The sequence below is a fragment of the Tetrao urogallus genome, assembly GCF_951394365.1.
Source record: "Tetrao urogallus genome assembly, chromosome: 14".
Lineage (NCBI taxonomy): Eukaryota > Metazoa > Chordata > Aves > Galliformes > Phasianidae > Tetrao > Tetrao urogallus.
The window spans coordinates 7,368,180-7,390,789 of NC_136827.1; the positions used below are offsets into that span (position 1 = coordinate 7,368,180).

At 41.1% G+C, this 22,610-nt stretch overlaps 1 protein-coding gene across 1 annotated transcript; it reads left to right on the plus strand.

Moving 5' to 3' along the window:
• Positions 1-789: 789 nt before the first annotated feature.
• Positions 790-19,555, plus strand: CCNJL (cyclin J like; the record flags this gene model as incomplete). The annotated part of the gene is given in 7 exon segments (XM_079542496.1): positions 790-844; positions 847-867; positions 870-877; positions 8,595-8,805; positions 16,767-17,066; positions 17,909-18,068; positions 19,108-19,555. Coding segments are annotated over 7 exon segments (1,203 nt in total).
• Positions 19,556-22,610: the final 3,055 nt, after the last annotated feature.

Here is a 22,610-nt window from a genome sequence, read left to right on the forward strand (position 1 = left end):
GTGTTGAGATAACCTAGAGGTTAAAAAAAAAAAAACAAAAAACCAAAACCTAATAGCAAATGAATACAGTGCTGTATGAATCACATGAGTTATTTGTAAGGAAACTCTCAGACTGCTGTTCAACATGTTTTTAAGTATGTATTCAGTTTTACATGAAAAGAGGGGAAAAAAAAGTGGTTTTGTTGCTTAAATTAGGGCACTCAAGTACTTTGTTTAAGGGACAGTGGCGTAATTAGATGTACTTGAAAGAAAATAGGGGAAAATTGTTTCTGACGGACACTTGGTGGCAGCTTTTATCTGCGGGTTTAATGGGCGCTGCTACTTAACTTCATTGCTTGGCTTTTACAGCAGGGCCAAGGCAGAACGCTGATCATAAACAAGTGGGGATGTTTTCACCGGTAACCGCTCAGCAGCTTTTCTTTGCTGATCATGAAAGCATTTTCCCAGGAACGGTAAAATCAACCAAGATAGTAACTTTGATGGAAGCAAAGCATGCAGGTTTTCTGTGTTGTGTTTGTTTGTTTGTTTGTTTGGAAACCAAAGAAGAAAACATCTCATGAGGGTTTCTTTTGTTTGTTTTGCAAAGTCCTGTGCAGGACGACTGACAGACAAAGCCCCCAAAAATGAATGCTGAAACTGGGGTCTAATTCCCAAGAAGGGAAAGCTGCTGCTAGGCCGGGGGAACTCGCTGTGGCAATTTCATCCTGAACAGATCAGCGGTGAGGTTTTGGTATAGAACAGGCTGTATGGTGATCTTCTTTTCCTGGGCTCTTCGAGCGTCAAGCTGGGATGTGGAAATGGGCCCCGCGGCAAAGCGGTGACATCTGGGCTGAAACTGTAGCCAGGTCACGCCGCCTGCACGTCCCCGTAACTGAAGGTGAGGAAGCACAGAACGAGGACAAAGCCCGCGCCTCCCGTCCACACTTGCGGACTCTCGCTGAGCGCCGCTCGCCGCCGCCAGCACGAGGAGCGGCTCTGCCCGCACGGAGCCGGGCAGCCACGTGCCGTCGGTGCCGCGCCCGCAGGGCGGGGGATCCGCTCCCCCCGCGGGGCCCCAGGAGCGCGCAGGTGCCGCTGCCGGCGGCGCGGAGGGGTCGGCGGCGTCCCGCCGGGGCGGGCAGCTGTTAATTACAGCCCATTAACCCCAGAGCCGCGTCGGCGGACGGGCGGCGGTCCTCCCGCTGTCTTCTTTTCCCTCCTCTCCCATCTCGGCCGCGGGGCTTCCGCCGGCCCGAACGCCGGCTGCGGAGGGGGGCGGCCGCAGCGGTCAGCGCGGGGGGGGGGGCTCGGTGCCAGCGGGAGGTGCGGGGGCCGGCGAAAACGGCTCTTCCGCTCTGTTCTCCGTCCCGGTGGTGCCCCGTCCGCCTCCCAGAGCTTTGTCTGGATGGGAAGAAAAAGGATGGAGGAGCAGTGGTGGAAAGGGGAGCTGGCGGCAGACATCCATCAGACCCTGAGGACGAAGGTTTGCTCCCGCTTTGTTCCTTTCCCTCAGCTTTGCTCTCCGTTGTGCCCTCCCCAGGAGAAGGGCTGTGCTGCGGTGACCGCGCTGTGCCTTCAGCGGGGCTGCCGGGCGCTGCTCCGATCGAAACTTGTTCAAAGTGAGCCCTGAACGAACGGCAGCCTGGAGAACCTGCGGCTCTTCGGTAGCTGTGACTCTGTAACTTAGCCGGGGTGGGGACTTGTTCTATTAGACGCTGGGAGGATGCGGGTGTTGTCCTGTGAAAGAAAAGTCAGCGTGTTGCAGGATCTGGAGAAACGGCTTTGCTTCTCTGCGCACAGATAAGCGCTAAGATTTGGGACGTCGTGCCCAGGAGGGCTGTACGGGAGCGGGCATGTGCACAAATGGGCATGAGGTGCTATTTCTAGAAGTTCAGTGTCGTTTACACGTTGATTGGAAAGCCAACTGTACGTCTTGCAGTAAGCAAAACAGTCAGGCACTGCTTTTAAGACTTAGCGTACTTTTACTGAAGGCAGGTAAAATTAAAGCTGCTGTTTCTTTAGGTAGATTTCCAAAGTAGTAAGTAGAAGTAAACCCTAAACGCAGGTGGTTGGGCACGAGAGCTAGTCTAGAGCACATAGTGACTGCCTGTATGTAACACAGCTTGATGTTAGCAAAACTATGGGTAATGAAGTTACCTTTGGATGTTCCTTACCGCCATTGAGCAATAAATGGTGTTAGGTGATGCAGTGTTCCCAGGTCCAGGTTCTGAGGGGGCCAGGTCCCTTCTATGGGGTGGGAGGAATGGTGGGCATCCAGTGCTGGGGTGTGAAGGGGCCGGGGATAACTTTCTGGTGTGTTTGTTAATTCAGTGTATCTGCTGCCTTTTAAACAACCATTTCATTCTTCAGACTTCCTTCCAGATGCATCTTGCCTCTCTAGGTTCCTAAAACCTCTCCTTTGTTTATGGATGTAGGCTGGCTGAGATGATGTAAAGAACCCTCAAAGAGGGAGAAGGGTCTTTGGGCTGCACTTCCTCAGCTCTGAGGAAAGTTTAGGGCACTTTGTGTACTAATTCTGCCCACCTTACAAGGATGACTTCTTTTCTTCTCAAAGTACTAAAGGAGAATCCAGGGTGCCACTGTAGAGGGAAAAAATAATTGCAGGTGGTAAGACTAACATTTGGTTCACTCTTTGTTTCCTTCTTCAAGTAATATCCTGCAAAAACTACTCTGAAGTGTATTGCTGAGGTTTTTTTTTTTTTGTTTGTTTGTTTTAGGTTTTTTTTTTTTTTTTTTTTTTCCAATGTCAGAAGCACCAGGACTTTAAAAAGAATGTCACAAATCTCCTCAAAAGGACCAGACAACAAAGTTTGGGAAGATGAGCATTGACAGCTTTGTGAGCATGGGCTGAGGATGCCTGTGGCAAACGTGTAGAGAAAATAAGCTTCAGTAGCTGCATCTCCACTTGATCTGTCATGTGTCAGTGCATTGTTAGTGCATTGCCTTATTGATGATGGGATGTGAAGAATTAATGCAGTGGTACCTTCAGCCTGAGTGACCTCCCTGCTTTAAGGTGCCTTCTGAAGAGTCTTAGTGTGGGCCGGTCCGTGTCTTGGGTCAGAAGAAACAGGTCTTAGTTGGAGCATGTGAGTATGAGAGGAAAGTTATTTAGTAATTGTCAAGGATGTTGAAATGTAGGCTGCAGGCTGTCCTGCTTCTTTTAAGTACATATTTAGGTCTGTTTAAGGTGAGGAATGAAAGGTGATGCAGCTCTTCCTAGAACACTAGAAGCGATTGAGATGCAAATGGAAACAACCAAGTTTTTATGTTAACTGCAAGAAGTGTAATTCCCACCCCCTTGGATGGAAGTTGTTGTTAATCTCTTTAGAAGTTGGCTGCTTAGTGACAGATGTTGTGCACTGTTCTGATGGATGCGTTCTGCATGAGAGCAGATGCTGAATGTGTGGGCTATACCTGGCTTCTCATTCTGACAGCTGAAAAATGCTGCTCCCCGAAGGCTCCGTCTCAACGTGGAGGAAATCAATAGCCCCTGAATTGTCCAACTATGAAATATCAGTGCTGTAATAATGTAGGGCCATTGCAGAAATAGGTGATAATAGAAAGGTACTGATTGGTCCAGGCTGCTGCCCCATGCTGAAAGTCTGAGCTTTCTGAATGGAAATGGAACTCCTGCAGCACCTTTACAAAGCTCTTTTCTTTAGTAGCTCGAAATACTCAGTAAGTGTGAAAAGCAGAGTAACAAGTCAGTGTGTGGTGGTTTGTTTTTGGTGTTTGAGAAAATCCTGTACTTCAGAAGGCAGTGTGAATGTCCCAGAAAATGGAGGAATGTCTGGTTGCTGTTCCTCTCCTGTTGCTGCACTGCGTTGGGCTGTTTCCTCTCAGGATATGTTCATTTCTTGCAATTAATGAGAATAACTGGATCTGTCTGCATTTCCTTTTTATTCATCTCTTGCACGGCTTCTCAGAGCAGGGCCGAACTTTTCAGGACCTTTTTTTATGTATTTAAAAAGTTAATATTGTAATGTGATCTCTTTAAAGGCGGTCCAAATGTCTGTAAGTAACTCCCTGTGAGGAGCGCTGATCTTCTTCCTGCTGAAAGCAAACAGTCCTTTAAGTGGTAAATATGTCTGGGTGAGTTCCTCTAGGTGCATCACATCAGTTCATGATGTAACAGGCACTGTTTTGTCTTCCAGCCAATGAATCCACTCGTCCTTGTTATTTTAAAAACTTGTGATCCCTTCAACGCTAAGCGAGTACTGATGGAAGTGCAATGTGCTCAGATCTGCCTGGCACTGCCTGAAGGTGGGATTGGTGCGGGCCTCATGGGCTGTGCTGCAGAAGAGGGAAGGCAATGGGGCACTGTGCAGGTGGTGCTTCTGGTGTGGGGTTTGTTTTCTTTTTTTAAAGAACTCTAGATGAGAACTTCAGGGGAACCGGATACCTGGGGCATTCAAAAGGGTTTGGACTCTCACTTCAATTAATCAAGAGGATAAAGCACTCACCTTTCATTCTGATGAGCTTTTCCACTTTGAATCAGATGTAAGAAAAGAAGGTGTTAGAAGGCATTGAGGCTTACTAATATCAGGCTTTTCCCAAAACTGGAAGTCCAGCAACAAAGCATAATCTGTTCACTTCAAAAGCTAGATTATTTTTTTTAAACCAGTGACAATAGCATTACTGGCCTCTAGCTGTAGCTTGCTTATGTTGTAGATGGCAGCATATGCATGGAGCTGAAAGGAACAGGTGTTCTGGTAAAGTACATGGTTATTCATGACTTTTTTCTTTCTTTCCTTCCTTCCTTCAAGTTGGAATTTTGATTTTCACACTTCTTTCTCTGATCCTTCACAGATCAGTTGCTGAATTCTGAATGCTTTGAATTGTGTAAAAAGGTCTTAATGAAATGTTTGATAATACACCACAGTGAAACACAGGAAGTGATGCATTTTTCAAGCACAACAGCAGTCTGGTTTTCCCTCAAATTTCAAATATTTCAGACTGCTGTATGGATGCTGAAGGGCTGAATAAGATCAAAATGATTTTAAGCACAGTTGAAATATGGTTCTGCTCTGATGCTTTTTTTTTTTTTTAAATGGCATCTTAATAGTGTGACTGAATCTTAATTTAACTGTCTACATACCACAGATCACATTGAATCCTCTATTGACCTTAATCACTGTAAATTTGAACAGGTATAAAGGTTAGCCTGTATTACAAGACAGCACGGCTCGTGCTTGCCCAGACAAAGCAAGTTTGGCTGTTTTGGAGGCATTTACGATGCATTTTTGCTGTGAGAGGAAATGCATCCTGCTGGCTATACCTGAAGAACACTGCACTGTCACTTATCTTTGCCTTTCTCTGAGCCTGCATGGCCACAGGGAGTCAGGGGATGCTGCATGATTCATCTATGAGAAAACAGAGCCAGGCTGAAGTTGTGGTAGAAAAGCAGATTCAGTTAACATCTTTATGAATGTCAGAACCTGAGGAATGTTTGTCATAGAGGCTCACTTTTCCTTTGTCGAGGAGCCTGCGAGTTGATGAATTTCACTTTTGTTCTGAGAACTGATCATTCTTAGTAGGAGTTATTACTGTAATGTCACATCACTTGCTAACTTGTAAGTTTTCTGCTGTTTGTCAGTTTATTACTGGCTTTAAATCTGGGGAGGAGGAGTTGTGTTGAAAGGAAATGGGATGCAACTTCTTGCTGTATTGAACACCCAAGCACTATGGTGTAGTGCTCTGACCACACAGAGTGGGGCATGGAGCAACTGCTGTAGGAGAGCTGGAGGATATCATCGTGCTCAATTTCCTTCCTCTCCTCTTCAGTTGTGGTTGGCTAGTCCAGCTCAAGGAGCCTAAACTTCATGAGGTTCACTTACTCTGCTTGTTGCTCAGCATCTCCTCTGGGGTGGCTCAGAAGGGTTTGCTCAGCCCTACTGTGAAGCCAGCTGACCATAGGTGAAGTCTGGTTCTTTGGGTCAATGAGCAGTGCGGGAATCAGTCAGGTTACCTCCTGGGAACTCCCTGAGCCTGGCTACACTTCAGCTCTGACTGCTGAAGATTTGTCATCTTTAGCACCACTTAAACATGTTTACACCGATTCCCTTCTTTTACAAGGTCAGGCCTTGAAGCTGATAGGAGCCAGCTTATAATTGACTTTGCCTTTAAAGCTGCTTCTCTTTCAGCCCATGCACAACCTCACTCTTGCAAGCCTTACTTATCTCAAAACTGATAAGTGGCAATCATCCCAAATGCTGTGTTCTGCCTGCCTGGAGGCTTTTAGCTGAGACACTGACCAATAACTGTTGAAGGAGCTCAGTCGGTCAGCCCTGAGCTGCATGAGAGCCCATGCTGCCATGTTCAGTGTTTAGTGCATTGGCTGCCAGCAGCCACAGCCAGGTGGTGGAGGGAGATAGGAGCGAGCAGCGGGAGGTAAGCAGCAGCAGCATCTGAAAGGACCAGCAGAAAGCAGAGCTCCTAGCTTCTTCTCTATTGCTTTACTGGAGATAGAGGAAAATTCTAAGCATGGGAAATTATTCTATTCTTGCTTCCTGAAAGACTTTTTTTTTCTTCTAAGACTTTTAGCTGCTGATTGTGCACCAGTATCCCTAAAGTAACAAAGGTTTGTTACAAACACTTTTAGTGTTCAAAGAAGTAATTTTTTTCTTGGAGAACTGGTGCTAAATAACCCTGTGAGGGGAGGTTGGGGAGGAAAGGAATGCATATCAATAGCTGTGTTTATAGAGCTTCTCACTTTGTGTAGGAACTATATACTTGCCAACCATAACTCTGGTCCATGCAGGAAGTTTCATATTAAATACATATGCTGAGATCTGATATATCTAGAGAGCATAATTTTGCTGGGAGGTCTAACTGTTTCTAAGCCAGAAACATTTCAAAAAGTAAAACTTGACGTTCCTATTAGTTATCAGGAAGAAAAAATGTTTTAGAGATTGAATTTCCACCTGATCTTATCATAGCTTGGACTTTGTACAGACATTTAACACAAATGCAGTTCTTTTTACTGTGAAATAATTTCTTCCAGAATGCTTAGGTTGTGAGTATACTATGAACTCTTGCTCTCAACCTGTGTCCTATTGATGGGTTGATATCCTGGTATGTAAGGTGGTTGTGGTGGTGGGCCTTATGGTGTGTTTTTGGGCATAAAACAATGTGGGGGTCGTGTTCCATTGCCTCCCTTCTTTATAAGAAGGGGTATTTCTTATAATCCCCCAGTGAAGGTTGCCCCAGGTTTCAAAGGGCTTCTTGCTTGTCTGCAGCATGTGTCTGTTCAGCTCAGAGGAAAAAAAAAAAAAAAAGGGCTGGTAAGCAATCATCTGTAACAGTGCCCAGCTTGCTGTCTTTGTGAGCTGCTTCTTGGTAACAAGCCTCTCTGGTTTCCAGTCATGTGCACCCCTCTGAGCCTAACTGTGCAGCTATTTTCTCCTGACAAGTTGAACCTCCTCACAGAATGCTTCCTCCAGGGAGATGGGAGAGTGTGGGCAGGCACTGCTCCAGCTGTGCAGGGAGGTGCCCTTCTGCAAGCAGCACACCAGCGTGGATGCTTCCTCTGATCTCATCTGTTCAACTCTGTGTTTGTTTTGTAGAATTACTGCTCTGTGCACTACTTTGTGTTCTGCTATAAGACACGTTTATCTCACAGTGCTGTGCAGATTCTAGTTCCTTTTCAAATGCATGCAATACAAAAATGATGTAAAAGTGGAATCTGAATTACTGATGTGCACCATGTTGATATATATATATATATATATATATATATATATATATATATATATATATAGTTTGCTTGCTTTTATCTATGTTTACCCACATGCATTCAGTCCATTTCAATTTAAGTCTGGCTGCTTAACACTAAAGTGGCATTTGCTTGTGGGTGCTCCCCAGGATCTTCACTCCCTCCCTCACAATGTGGCTACAAATCTGTATGAAACGCTTTCAGTTGAAGGGATAGCATAGGTAGACCAAAAAACTTCAATAATTCTGCCTTTAAAACTAAAATTTCTATATTGCATATGAAACATTTTGCAAGTTCAGAGGTTAGTTTTTATATTGCTGAAGCACATCAGCATGAAAAATGCTTAAATTGGCCGTAATTGCAAGTCTCTCATTATTTTTCTTGTTAATGTCTACTTATTGCAGCTGTGCACAATGGCTTTTTTTTAATATTAGAAATTCTTCATGCTACAGACCTGTGGGGTGCTTGTTGGTTGGATGGTTCTTGGTATAGAATGTAGTAAGTTGGAAGAGGCACTATCAGAGAAATTTATCTTGCTGTTCTAGCTTATGAAAAAGTACTTAATAACCCAATTTTAGGTGAAGAAAATAAAGTCCTTAAGGGACAGCTCTCATGGCCAAGAAGTTCGGTGTTCTGTAGGAAGTGATAACAAGCTGTTCCTGGGTGAAACCATGTTTAACGCTTGTAGGGAAAGTGCAGTATGACCGAAGTACTAGAAGTTGATTGGCTGTTACACATGCTGTAATTCAGCCCTGATTTCCATCACAGTGCTGTTTTTGCTACGTTTTCCATAGCAGGTGGAGAGCATTAAGGATTCCTGATGGTTCAATGGGATGTTTCAGTACTTTCCTCCTTACCCCCCTCTCTCCCCTCCCTATAGGAACGTAACCTGCCTCTGTACAAGGCCCATTCACCACAGATTGGGATGCGCCGTTACTTCATTGATCTCTTGACCGTCCTCAGCAACCGTTGCAGTCTCTGCCCTACAGCTCGGCATCTCGCTATCTACTTACTGGACCTCTTCATGGATCGCTATGATATCAGTGTCAAGCAACTGTATGTCACTTCATTTGCCTGTCTTCTCCTAGCAAGTAAGTTGGCTCTTATTTACTGTGGCTTTTCTTCCCTTCTCTAGCAGATGGTTGTTCTCTTTGCATGTCTTAACACAGAAAACTGCACAGGATAACCACTCCCAATTGCTTTCTTTAAATGTTTAGAAGTAGTTTTGAGGGATGTGGTTTAGTTGGAAATACTGGTGGTGGGTGGATAGTTAGCCTGGACGACCTTAGAGGTCTTTTCCAACTTCAGTTATTCTATGATGTACTTAAGGTAAAGCCCAATGAAGTCCACAGAAGGAACTAAAGTAATCTTAAATTCTTCTTGACTGCACAGCTTGTTCTGCACATTCATATGATGGTGTTAGCGTGTGGAGGAAGTTTAGGTACCTGAAGTTGGATTGGTGAAAAGGGGCAATGAAGATAAGGGAGTAATGGAAAGGAGATGGCAAGACTGGGGGAGTTTAGTTCTAAAGAAGAATTAGCAGTAGAGAGTAATACAGCTTCTCCTGGAGAGCTGTCCTTGGATCTGTGCCTCTGTTATGATCACTGGGCATAATCAATTCCTCGCAAATCAGAGTTCTCTTGTACAAGGGCCAAAGGAAAATTGCATCCGAAGGCACTTAGTAGGTATGTTGATGGTACTGGAATGCATATTGCTTGTTCTGGGCTCCTACTCGTTACTATGAAACGGAAGTTTTGGTGTTGGCATCCATTTGGCAGATGATCTTGAATGACTGTGGTTAGTACTTTCTTGAAATCTCTGCAGGCAGTGATGTGCAAGTGGAAGAAAGTGAGGCTGGTGCCTCAAGGAATTACAGACTTGCAAACTCTGTTTCTGGGTTACTAGGAAATTATCCTGCCATATGGGAGCCAGGCAGAGCAGTGTGCTATTGTTGTAGGCAACAAAAGTTATGCAAACTGCAGCATCAGTGGCTGGAAACTTCTAGGCAGTCATACTGGTTAAGGTTTAAAAAAAAGAAAAGAAAAAAAGGAAGGAAAAAAGAGAGAAGAGAGAGAGAGCCAGAAGGGATCTGCTGAGGAAAGAATGTGATATTATGTGTTTATTGATCAAGGTACAAGTTTGCTAACACTTTTCTTTATGGGGAATGCCCTGAAGAGCTTGATCTGCAGAGATAACAGTAACAACGAACTGTACTTTACCATAATATGCACATAGTGTATTTAAGCATTGGCAGTGTTGACTCTAGAAAAAGATGATGAGTTATATGGATAGGTGCTTGCTTGTGTTGCAGAAAAGCCAGAGTTAAAATCAGAGGAAAGAAGAATTGAAATAGTTTCCGTAGGTGCGGTTTTACTGTCGACTAAGTGGTACTTAGTCTGGAAGAGCTGTTGAAGTTCTGCTTACCTGAACCTTTGATGAGCTCCTTCAGACTAGAAGATTGGCAGAAAACAATCCCAGCTGAGGTGTTTTCTTTCTGTTTCCTATACTTTTTTTTTTTTGAACACTCCATTTTTGTATGTGTAACCTTGTAACTGCAAGATGCCTCACAGCAATGCTGATTCATTTTCCAGGTACATGGTTGAAAGTATCCATAAAGAATATAGAACAGGATTTTCTTTAAACCTGATATTTTTGAGCATTCTCCTCTCCCACTAATCCCTGCCATAAAATTGGTGCTTCAGCAGTTCTTTTTAGTGATTTTTTTTGAATTTACAGGAAAGATTTATAGATATAACTTACATGTGCAGGTAGGATGGCATTGGTGCCCTCGAACTTCTTACGAGTTGTCAGATTTGGTATAATGGTAAGATCTTGAGTAGAGCCTTCCTGTATGAGACTGGGAGGGCTGCACAACTGGTTCATGTAGCGTCTAGGATTTAAAATGAAATAAAGTTTAAGGCTGTCCTTAAGTAAGGGGCCAAAGTCAAATGCAGCTTTAGATCATCTCAGAAACCGCGAAGGAAAAGGAAGTTGACAAACCACCTCATGATGATATTGGAGGGAAAGAGGAAAATGTTTCTTAACTTTTTCTTTTTTTTAAAGGCAGTTTGATTCAGGGATCAAGTCCAAGCCTAGTGAGCTAATGAGTATGAGAATCTTTCTAAACCTGACACTAGCTCAGTGCAGCGTTCATATATCCTGCTATGGAACCATCCTTTATAAGAAAGGGGAAAAGTCTATAATTGTAAAGCTAGCTTTCCTACCAACGTGTAGAAACAAAATGCTAAAAATTGAAGCAAAGCAGCTTTGCACAAAATTTTAATACCTAAACACTTTGTGTAGACAAGGTTTTAAATCTGGAGAGTCTCTAGATGTAGTAAGCTCTGTTGTTCATTGTTTGAGCCATACTAATGTTCAGTAAGGACCTTCTGCTTTGGTACACGTAGCTTGAATGGTGAAAGTCAAGCTGGGGAAAGCCATTTTATGCCAAATGGGAATTTCTGGGTTTAGTTTATTTTCAAAATGATAAGAAGTAGAATAAATGGTATACTAGAGTCACCTGATATTTCTCATTATAGCAACACATATAACTGGTTTTTTTTGTTTGTTTGTTTGTTTGTTTTCCTTTCACTGCAAATGCAATAATTAGGACTTCCTGCAAATAGTTAGGAAGTTGCCTACTTGTTCAGCAAAGGATTGCAGCAGAAATACTCTTCAGTCTGTAGCAAGACACTTGTACTTATTAAAATATATATTAATAACTTTTGAGAGCAAACAGTCATCTTCATAAAAGTAAGGTTCAGTTCTTTGAAATATGGTGTTTACCTCGCTCAAGATGATTATTGAATGTTTATCAGAAGATAATTCTGCACGATAAACACCGTTTGAGAAATTCTGCTTTTTCTTTCTGATTGTTTCCTTAGAGAAAGGCAGGAGGTTAATGGCAGTGTGCAGACCACAAACAAGATGAGGTGTAGTGAGAGGTGACGTTTCCGATGTAAGTGTGGGGGATGTTCTTTCTTTTGTTGGGGGACACTGAGGACAGTTGTGTAAGTTCAGAGAAATTGTTGTCAACTTTTATTTAGCTTTCAGGTTTGCTTCTCTGATCTGAAGAATCTCAAACTTTTTTTTTTTTCCCTTACCAACTTTGTCATCCATCTTTGAGCATACAACAGCAGTGTTCTCATGTCACAGATCACAGCTGTCTTTTAGTTAGCTGGAGCTGATTTCTCTTGCTGTGTTCTAGAAAAGCATTTTAACTGGCTCATCAGTTTCCCCATCTAGGAAACTGGATGGTGACAGTGCCTCCTACTATGGAAATAATTGCAAAAAGAGATGAGAGAGTGGGAAGATGATGCTCTTCCAAACAGATTGTGTTGGCAGCCAAATCATGTTCAGCCCGGACTTGCTGCAGCTGAGAGGAACGTGGGTGGGTGTCCCTGGAATCATCTAAGTGTTCTCTAGTTGGAATATGTATGTTTCTTCTGCAGGGTATGCACAGTGTGATAACTGCAGATGATCTCTGGAAATTCCTGCCGGGTACATCAGCCCCCCCAGAACAGCAATGAAATCTTTGAACTTTACTGTCATCAACAGTTATTTCCTCTGTATCAATTCTGAAAATGAATGGTAATTGTTCACGGTAATCTAAAGGTGAATGGAAACCCATCTGGGAGGAAAGGAAATGTTACTGGAAAAACTGATGTCACATTTTAATAAAAACACAAAAAATAAGTTCTGTTACTTGTATGCAGTAACTATATTGTGTATTTCATATGTGGCTCAGGTAAGCCCAAAGGTTGAGCACTTGTGATCTAATGAGCAGGAGCAAAGTAGATGAAGCCAGGCAGTTCTTGGTGGTGCCCAACAACAGAACAAGGGGCACTGGGCAGAAACTGAAACATGGGAAGTTCCATATGAACGTGAGGAAAAACGTCTTTACTTTGAGGGTGACAGCAGTGGAACATGCTGCCCAAAGAGGGTTGTGGAGTCTTCTCTGGAGGTATTCAAAACCCAGCTGGACACTTCCCTGTGTAACCACTGTAGGGAGCCTGCTTTAGCAGGCTTTGGACTAGATGATCTCCAGAAGTCCCTCTGTGATTCTGCGAAATCAAAAAAAACTTTGCCCTTTTTTTGACACAGTACCTTTCTAACACTCCCATGCTGATAATCTTCTCCCCAAACTATGGTCTGACTGTTTGAAATTTCCAAGGTTGAGTGAGAAAGATGGAAGGAACTGCAACTTACAGAAGTCATAATGACAGCTTCTTAGTTTCTTAGCTGTGCAGTGGTTTTTCTCCTTCTGCTGGTATATTCCTTAAGCTTCTGTATCAGACTGACGTCACCTTTTGGGGTGGAAATAAAAAGGAGGGGGTTATCTTCTCTCTTCTCAACTTTTTTCTTTTTAAACAGTTCTAAATTCAAGTTTACTGAGGAGATTTATGAATGTGTGTACACAGACTCCTGAATTTTTAGGTCTTTTTCACTGGTAGAACAGGAAATGAATGTCTACTTCTTATGGTAGATGTATTTTGTTTTTGACTTCTATTGTGCTCTTTTATGGTGGAGTGGCTGCTCTATAATGCTTTTAGTACATTTCATATCCATGATATCTGAACTGGTTCGAAGATAACAAATCAAGATGGAAACATTTTGCTGAATAGAATTGCTATCCTAAATGGATAGCAAGATCTTTTAATGTAATTTGCTGGCACAGTACTGTTTTTAATTATTTTTAGATTGACAAGAATGTTCTGAATATTATGGTAACATCTCCCCAGTTCATCTCTTTCTCAAAAAAAGAGGCAATGGGAGAGGCAAAAAAAAAAAAAGAGGCTCCCTTGGAGGCAATGGGAGAATCACTGAAGCAAGAGTCTCTTGTGGGTGATGGGCATTCAAGAAGAAAAGGAATAATAACTACAGTATACTTTAAAATAGCTGTACAGCTAACCAAATGAGTTTGAATTTTTCAGCAAGGGTGTTATTTAAGCAGCATTGGAAAAAGTTGTTATTACTGGTGATTGATTCTTGCTAGTTTTTGAGCAAGGCATGTTAGGTAGCTATGTCATTTTGGTTTGGTAACTGCAAATTTAAAAAGGTCTCCTTACATTTGCTGCAAAGGAACACTTTGTTACTAATAGGCAAAATCCTGGCGGTATCAAATCTGCCATTTCAGTATTTTTTTGGTCTCTTTTGAGAACAATAAAAATTGAGATCACATTTTACTGTACAAAATGACAGTACTTTCTAGCTACTTATGGAAAAACTGACTGCTTCTAGACACTGCTGCTGTTTCAATAGCCTAGTGAATGCAAATTAGAAAAAGGTGTGGCTTTGCTCAGCTATTTGGACTCTAAAAATGCATGCTCTCGGCTAATCCTATGGGAATTATTTATGTTAATCACTTGGCTACAATGTACAACTACTAGCTTTTCAGTGACCCTGGATAATGAGGCCTTCCAAGACAGGATGGAACAAAGAGAAATTATGAAACAGCAAGGGCAAAGGTGGCGGTGCCTGAGGGTTTTTACCTCTTCTTTTTTGTAGCATATGCATTTAGCTTCCGTACCCAAAGGACAGTATTGATACCCAAAGGAGATTTTTTCCCTCAGTATTAGATCTTTGCTTTTTTTTTTTTTTTTTTTTTTTCCCTGTACTGCCTTTTTTCTTCATGCTTTACTGAATGCCTTTCATCAGTCTGCTTCCAGTTAGGAAAAACTGGTCTCTAAAATGACTACAAGAGAGATGACATGACTGAATAGTGGTGTGTTGTTTTGTTTTTTTTTAACTTTCTTTCAACTTCACTCAATGTGTAGCTTGAGAAGAAGAGTCAATTTTCTGTCCTCTGTTCTGCTAGTAACATGGATGTAGGAACACATAATAGGAATGAGGAACCCAAATTACCTTGTTATGAAGGCCTCTTGAAATCTGTTGTGAAACACAAAAGTATAAACTAACATATTTCTGTAATCCAATAATAAAACCTAAAGTATGCAATGAGTGGATTTCACTCATTTCTTGTAGCATTGCAGAGTCCGGATCCTACCTCCAGTTCTATAGCAATCTATTAAATTGTTCATTAGTGTACTTATGAAAAGACAGAAATGGCTTCTCCTGCTGTGGATCAAGATTTATACGGAGGTTGAGAGAAGATGAACTAATCCCATTAGCAGAAAAATGTTTGTGATGCTCTTGTTTAACTCGCTGAGAATAAACAGGAAAAGAGAGATAAGCCACCACTTCGTGTATTTTCAAATACTATTAGTCCTGGCTTATTGTGAATTCTTAACTCCTTATCTCTGGCTAGCAAAGTAGTGAGGTCCTTGAGATTTTGTGAGAGAATGGTGAGAAATGTGTGTCCAGGTAGATGTTGGCCCTTGTGAAGGGCATGGGTTTCATCCCTGGGTGAAGCCATAGCAGACAGGATAGCTGCTCAGGCTGAAATGATAGTATCTCTGCTTTGCTGGGAATGGCTGTGCTTGTTGGCACATAAAATTGCTGATTCTGCAGAATTTTGTAGTTTTGTGCCACTTTAGTAAGCTGAAGTGGCATTTAGCAGGAGGGTGTCAATTGTGTCATCGAGATAATGTAAAGGAAAGGCAGGGTCAATCTAGTGTCTTGCTTCTGGTCATCTCAGGATAAACCTGATACTTTGAGCTTTGATTGTCTAAAGTATGCCAAGCATCCAGTTTGCAATTGGTAAACCAGTACCAGCAGTCTCCCTCACTGCTTTACTTGCAGCACCTGAAAGTCAACTGTGGTTAGGATGCCTGGTGATCAAGAATGATGGTGGGAAGCATTCAGGAGCATCAATCAAGATTAGACCATGACTTAACCTCTAGCAATTGAAACATGCTGACTTCTGTCCTGGTATCCCAGTCATGTTCGTTAGTTTGTTTTAGTATGTTTGTTTTGTATTTAAATTTATATTAACTTTTTTATTTCTTTAAAGGTATTTCTTCATCGTCAGAAACTGTTGGTTTTTTTTTCTAGTGGAAAAACATTTAAGCAAAGATCTGTATCATATTTAGTCTTGTTGACTCTTCAAGGGTATAATATACTCCAAAAAGCTTGTGGTGGGATGCACAGTTCATGTCATAACTTGGGAACTTCTATACATGACCTGTCTATGATTGCAAGTCATATATATAAATCAGTAGTGGTCAACTTCAGCTATGATTACAGTATTTTTTCAGATCTCTACGGCTGGTATTTTTATCATCTGCATTTAAAATTGAGGATTGTTCAATTATTTAAACTCAACTTTAATGAAAAGGCTTAACAGAGTATATTGTGATTAATGCTCATTCAAAAACTTAAATGCAAGAAGGCTTGTAACCTACTAGACAACTTCCTCTTTAAATACAGACTTGTTAGTTTTTATTATTTTACTTCTGAAACCTTATGTATAAACCCTACATTCAGTACAAAACTGTCTTGAAAAGACATCAGTTTCTCCCTGTTCTGCTTCCTTTATAGAAATGCATAGTCCTCCTTGACTGCAATGCCAGGCATTCTGCCATGAATAAAAATGCTAATGAATTGTAGCATCTGCTTCTGTTAAATTCTTAGCAAACATTCAGTGACAATGTTAATGTTAAATGGATACAACAGACCTAATTTAAGATGAATGCGAAGAAGAGGTACCTCTTTCTGGAGAACAAAAAAAAATGCTTAACGAGCAAAATACAGATGAACATCTAAACTTGCAGTAAATGATTTGGCTTTCCCAGTTTCAAAAATATACTTTTTTCTGTGAACAAGTGTTCTTAAAACCAGAAGCATCACAAATATTAAACTTCTGTTTGTTGTACTCGTCCACCTCTTCTAAGGATTTAATCTTTATTTTGGTTTTGGCATCAAAACTACATTAGATATAATAATGATATATGATATGGGAACATGTTGACCAGTCTTTTTCCCTTTTTTTTTTTTTTTTTTTTTTCCCCCCTCACTTGTGTCCCTGCACTCTCTTATCTCTCTTTCATCCATTGTAGAAAGTGCCTTTCACTGTTAGACTTTCTGGCTCTTTGGCTTTTTGACACTCCATCGTTATGATGTACCTTAGCTGAAAACCATCTTTTTTTGGCAGGTAAATTTGAAGAAAAAGAAGATAAAGTTCCAAAGTTGGAGCACTTAAATAACCTGGCATACATGTGCAATGTGAATGTGGTACTGAGCAAGAAAGACTTGCTTCAAATGGAAATGCTGCTTCTGGAAAACTTCAACTGGAACCTGTGTATACCAACAGCAGCGCACTACATTGACTACTACCTCTATGCATCTCTTGGTGAGAATGACCTTCACAACGGCTGGCCAATCACTTCACTAACCAAAGTCAAAGCTTTTATGGAAAAATATGCATATTATTTCCTTGATTTTTCAGTGCAAGGTAAGAGACTTAGTTTATGTTAGAATGATCTTCCATTTGCCAAAGGGCAAAAATCTGGAAGAGAGAAGGGTTTTAAAAGTTGTCATTATAAAATCTGGAAGAGAGAAGGGTTTTAAAAGTTGTCATTATATGGATATATATATATCCATATATATGATCTATGTAGACCAGTGTGCCACTTGGCAGTTATTTCAGATGGCAATTGGTTGTCCTTTCCTTGCAGATTAGTCTCGCCTCTTCTCAGAAATGAGAGATCCATTTTTTTCACCTTAGAACTCTGAATTGGCAAGACCACTGGAAATGGTTATCTGACACAGTATGAACTGCTGTCAGTTGTAGACATGACTGAATGCAGTTTAACGTATGACTTTTTTCAGTTATGTTTTTGAGGATTCTGTGCTGACGTGATGATATGATACGACGCACTCAGACTGAGCTTATAGTGATTTGGTTTGCAGCACCAGTTCCAATATCTGCCTGTGAGAGAGGCAATAATCTGCAGTATTCTTAAAATTCCAGCACTGATGTGAATGTATGTGACTGTCAGTAGTGGACATCAGTTCACTTGAGACAAGTCTAAAAACTTTGGCATAGTTAGTCCATTTCATATATTTCATAGTTTGTTGTTGTTGTTTTTAATCAAAACCCTCCAGTCACCAGTAGCACACAGCTTTTCAGTAAAGCTTCATCCAGTTTTGACAGAATTCTCATTGGCGTGAGTTGCTACTTTGAGATGTGTGGAATAAAGTTGAGGATTTAACTTTGTCCTGTGTTGCCGTGTACTACTTACTAGGCTCACTGCAGTGATCAGTATAACCCACGCTATTTTTATTCCTTCATAGATCACAGTTTCCTTCATTTTCGTCCATCTCTGATTGCTGCGGCTTCTGTGTGTGCCTCACGCATCTGTATGCAGATTTCTCCTGCCTGGACAACACAGCTTGAATTGCTCACATGTTACTCCTGGGAGCACCTTGCCCAGTGCATTGAAATGATGCTCATGTAAGATCAAAATGCAAGTAACCTCTTGGCATTCTTAGCAAGTTGTTGATGCTTGCTTAGAACAAAACAAAAAATACGCAGGAAAAATGACCTGTTATAGCTTAATGATAGCTATTGCTTTTAGCTATTACACTGGTAACCTCTAGCTTTAGTATGGGGAGAGGAATAAAATGGAAAAATTGGATCATTTCACTAAATACTGTTTTTTAACAGTACGTGCATTGTAGAATGGCACACAATTTATTGTTCTTTTCATCTTGTACTGGTTGTCCATGCCATTGGATGGAAGCTTTTACGGATGGTTGCTGAAAGTTTTTTTCCTTTCTTTTCTCCCTGTACCCATAAAGATCTTGCTACAGAGGGGCACCAGTGTGTCTCCAACTCTGGGAATACAGTAGGGAGATGTTTTTCAGGACTATTCTTTGCTGCTTCTGCAGTAAAGGACATGACTGCAGTGTGTCAGTACTGGTTGATTCATGTGAGCACATACAAGTCTCAACAGAAAACGCGAAAGATCCATAGAATGATGGTGGACTTCAGAATTTTTCCTTAAAGTGGGGCCAATTGAACTTGAATCCAGACTGCTTGGAGCACTGTCTAGTCAGCTGTTGCTATCTAAGGACAGAGATTTTTCCAGTTTCACTGAGCAACTTGTTTTACTAATTGATGACCCTAATGATCATCAAATGTGTGAACGTGTTTCTTCCTGGTATCTTACAGGATTTTTCCTGTGCTTCTCTTAGCTGTGCACTTAAATACTTTGCAAGTACCCACGCAGACTATTTTAAGAAAATCATGCTGTGGACTTTAAGGTCTCATAACTTTCCATAGCAAGTCCAATTGTAAATGTACTTGGGATGCAAAAATTATTCATAAGCCTTCTTAGGATATGAAGATCTCACCAGAGTAATTAGAGATGAACTGTGAACGTGTGAACTATCATATATACCTACGGGTAAAAAGCCTAATGGGTGGAAATTTTGGTATATGCAAATTCTGTGAATTTTCCCTGTTGATGAATCTAACTTATTTGTTTCAGATATTATGAGAATGACATCAAAGAAGCCAGTAATATAAAAAAGGAAGTAACAATCCAACATCAGCAGCAGGAAGTAATGGAAAACCTGAGACATGAAGCCACTACTCAAGTTCTATTTCAGCAATCCAGTTATCATCCTTTAGTCCAGCATTCAGCTAGTCTTTCCCACTTCCAGTCACCAGTACAGGATTTGTGCTCTGCTTATCGTGACTCCTTACAGCCACACAGACCCAGCACTGTGATTGCTGGGAGTGCTGACAGCTCAATGCATCCCTATGCTGCTCTTCAGACCAACCTGCAGCCATCTGCCCAGACTCTGCATGTCCAAATGCCTATTGCTGTGCAGGTGGCCTTAGGAACAGAGCCCAGTCACTGCATTTCCATGGCTTGTGGTAGTAGTTATTTCAGCGGTTGCCATTCGTATCCAGCTGGGTGTTTTGATGGATAAATATCGGCACGAGAATAAGGTGACATGAGTGAAATCTAAAGAAAAGACCCTGTGAGTGATACGGAATGTGTATCTGAATGAGAACCATGAAGGAACAGAATCCGTACATCTTACTCATCCACAGGACGTGGATCTGGATCCACTGATCACTGGAAGCTGGGTGCCTTTGCCAAGGATTGTACCTTTCTCTCTTAATAAGAGAAACAGAAATGCAGTAACATACCTCATGTGAAGTAACTTTGAACGACGTGCATAGCAACCCTGTGGAGATTACTGCTTTCTAGTTCTCAGTCAGTGACTCACTGATCTGAGTTGGCTGAAAGCTTGTATGTTATTTCAGGCTAGAGTGTTCCTCGAATTTTTGGTTTAGTAGCAATGTTCTTAGAGGATGTTATTGAAAACAGAGTGCTCTCTCTCTCCCAGGGATGTGTCTTTTCAACAGTGGTGGCTTATACTACTGGAAGCTTCTACAAAAAGTGCCCTGAAATGGTGTTCACTTAAATGCGGGTGCTCTTTGTTTCTGCAGAAATAGATGCATAGAACACTTCAATTTTCTTTGACCTGGAGTGACAATGCAGGAGTAAGACTGCATAACAAAAGGAACAAAGGCTGGAAGACTATCAAATAATCTTTGACTTAAAATTATCTTGGAAACAAGATGTGATGCTACTGAACTGAACACAGAACACCGCTCTGCCTTTGCTTATTTGAAAAAAAAATAAGCAACAGAAACATTAAAAAGCATAAATGATCTTAGAACTTAAACATGCTGCTGCTTTTTGAGACTGGAGATTACAGTTAGTAAAACTGTTTACAAGCTTTATCAGGGATTTAATGTTACTTGAAGAAATTTTCTTTGAAAAACTCTCAAAAACTTCAGTCCCTTCAGTTATTTCATAGATTGGGCTCAAACGGTTTGTGGCAGTAGTTCAATTTTAGGACAGAGGAACTGCTGGTAATGTGGGCAGAGATGGGGAACTGGTTAACTTTATTGGGAAATTGGTTTAGTTGCAGCACTAGGCAATCCTGACTTAGTTTTCTTGAATATCACCTTGATTCTATTGGAAAATATAGCTGGTGAATTGCAGATCATGTTACTTTATAATGAGATGCACCTACTGCCAGATACCCAAATGTTCCCTTTTCGATTGAGATCAGAGAAGATTGTAGAGGTTTTTATTTGCTTAACTGCAATGTAGATATTTACAAGAAACAGACTTCTGAAATGTGAAACTTCTAGTTTTGATACACAACCACAATTGTGTGTTTGTTTGAAGACAATACTGTTGGAGTGTCCTTTTTCCCTAAGGATCTCAGGACTGCAGTACAGGTAATGTGCAATATGCTTTTTCTGACTTGGGGCAGCTTTTCCAAGTCACGTGTCAATGTTGTTTTAAATTATATTTTCAGAGAATTGTTTTTAAGGGTGTTTAAAGGTGGAGGGGGAAAATTACCCTGCATGCTGATGTGTGCTTGTGTAACCATCTTCTGAGAATGCAATGTTTGATGTTAAGCTAATGATTTCCTGCATTCAGCAGGCTAGGGGCATTTTTTTTTCATTTAAAAAAGGCAAACTGTAAATGAAGAGGCCGTACTTTTCAGAAATTGATCTAGAAATGTAGAGAACTTAGTCTTTAATCTAATCTTTAATTCTGTTGGTTTTGTATTTATATTAAACTTTATTTTTAGAAGACTTTAGTGTATTTTATAATTAGTCATTTGTCAGAACTGCTGAACAAAACAATAGTGGCAGTATGTTGTATGGTTTTTCTTTGTTTTTATCACCTTTTTGTTCAGGTCACACACACTGTTACACTTTGGGTTGCCATTCTGCTTAATGTGAAAATACTTGCAACGTTTCCAGTGAAAGCTTCCAATAAATAAGTGTACAGATGAAGTACTCTGTTAATTTTTCTACTGTTTTCTCCCAAGCTTTCAGGAGCTAACAAGGAATACATCTGTACCTTAAAAAACACCTGATCTGAGTACTCATAACATCTTACAGAACAGCGGTAGGACAAATGTGATGGAATGGCCTTGTCGAATAATAAGTTGTGAAGGGTTAGGCAGGCAGATGAGGAAGTTGGTCTCTGTGCAGAAAGTGAGGTTTCACTCCAAGTTTCAAGTGTTGGTGTGTATAAGGAAACACAAAGCAGGCTATGGGGATTGCTGAAGAAACAGGCAAAAAATGTGCAGACATGAAGCAGGACGTAAGAACTGATTATTCCAGCTCATATGGCCCAGTGCCATGAAATACTGAATCAGAGAACACAGTTGTACATTATCTTCTGGTAACTGCATTTTAAACAAGAATTGTCCATTGGCTTCTCTAGCATTGTGCCTTTGTAGCATTGGTGAAGTTGGGGCAGATTTTGTTCAACAGCAGTCTCAGAAAAATACAGAAAAGATTTCTGAGAACTTAGAGTTGGCCTGATAGTGTTTTGACTGACTGTTCTCTGCAGACTGCTTTACATGTAGGTGAGATTTCCTAACAGATTTTTAAGTGGATCTTTTCCCTCTTGTGAAAACTTGGGAAGAGAGAACATAGAAGAGTTCAGACAATCAAAAAGATGCTTCTCTATTGACTTTCTTGCCACAATTACTTTTGAAGTGAGCTGTAGAGATGCATACGGAGTTTCTTTTGAAATGATGTAAAACTTCTCACCCTGTGTCTGTGTTGGTTGATGCTGTCATTTCTTGCATAAACAGATCAGAATTTTTGCAGTCTGATCAACATGCAATTCCCTGGAAAGCTTTGTGAACAAACATCACTGCAAAAGCACATACAGAACAATGTGGCTACGAATAGAAAGCACTGTGCTGCAATTGCCAAAATGAACACTAGCAGCCTGTGTCTGGCTCTATGGTTCTATGTAGTAGGTATCATGGGCACATTTTTTAAGATCTGTAAGATGTCCCGTTGTTATTTGAAGAGAAATGACGAGTGAGCCTTAAGAAATATCTATCACTTCCTGAGATGGTGTTCTGCAACTGGGTCTGAATTATGCTTCAGCTTCCTCATGCAAGATAATGACATTGTTACTGTCCTAAAGGA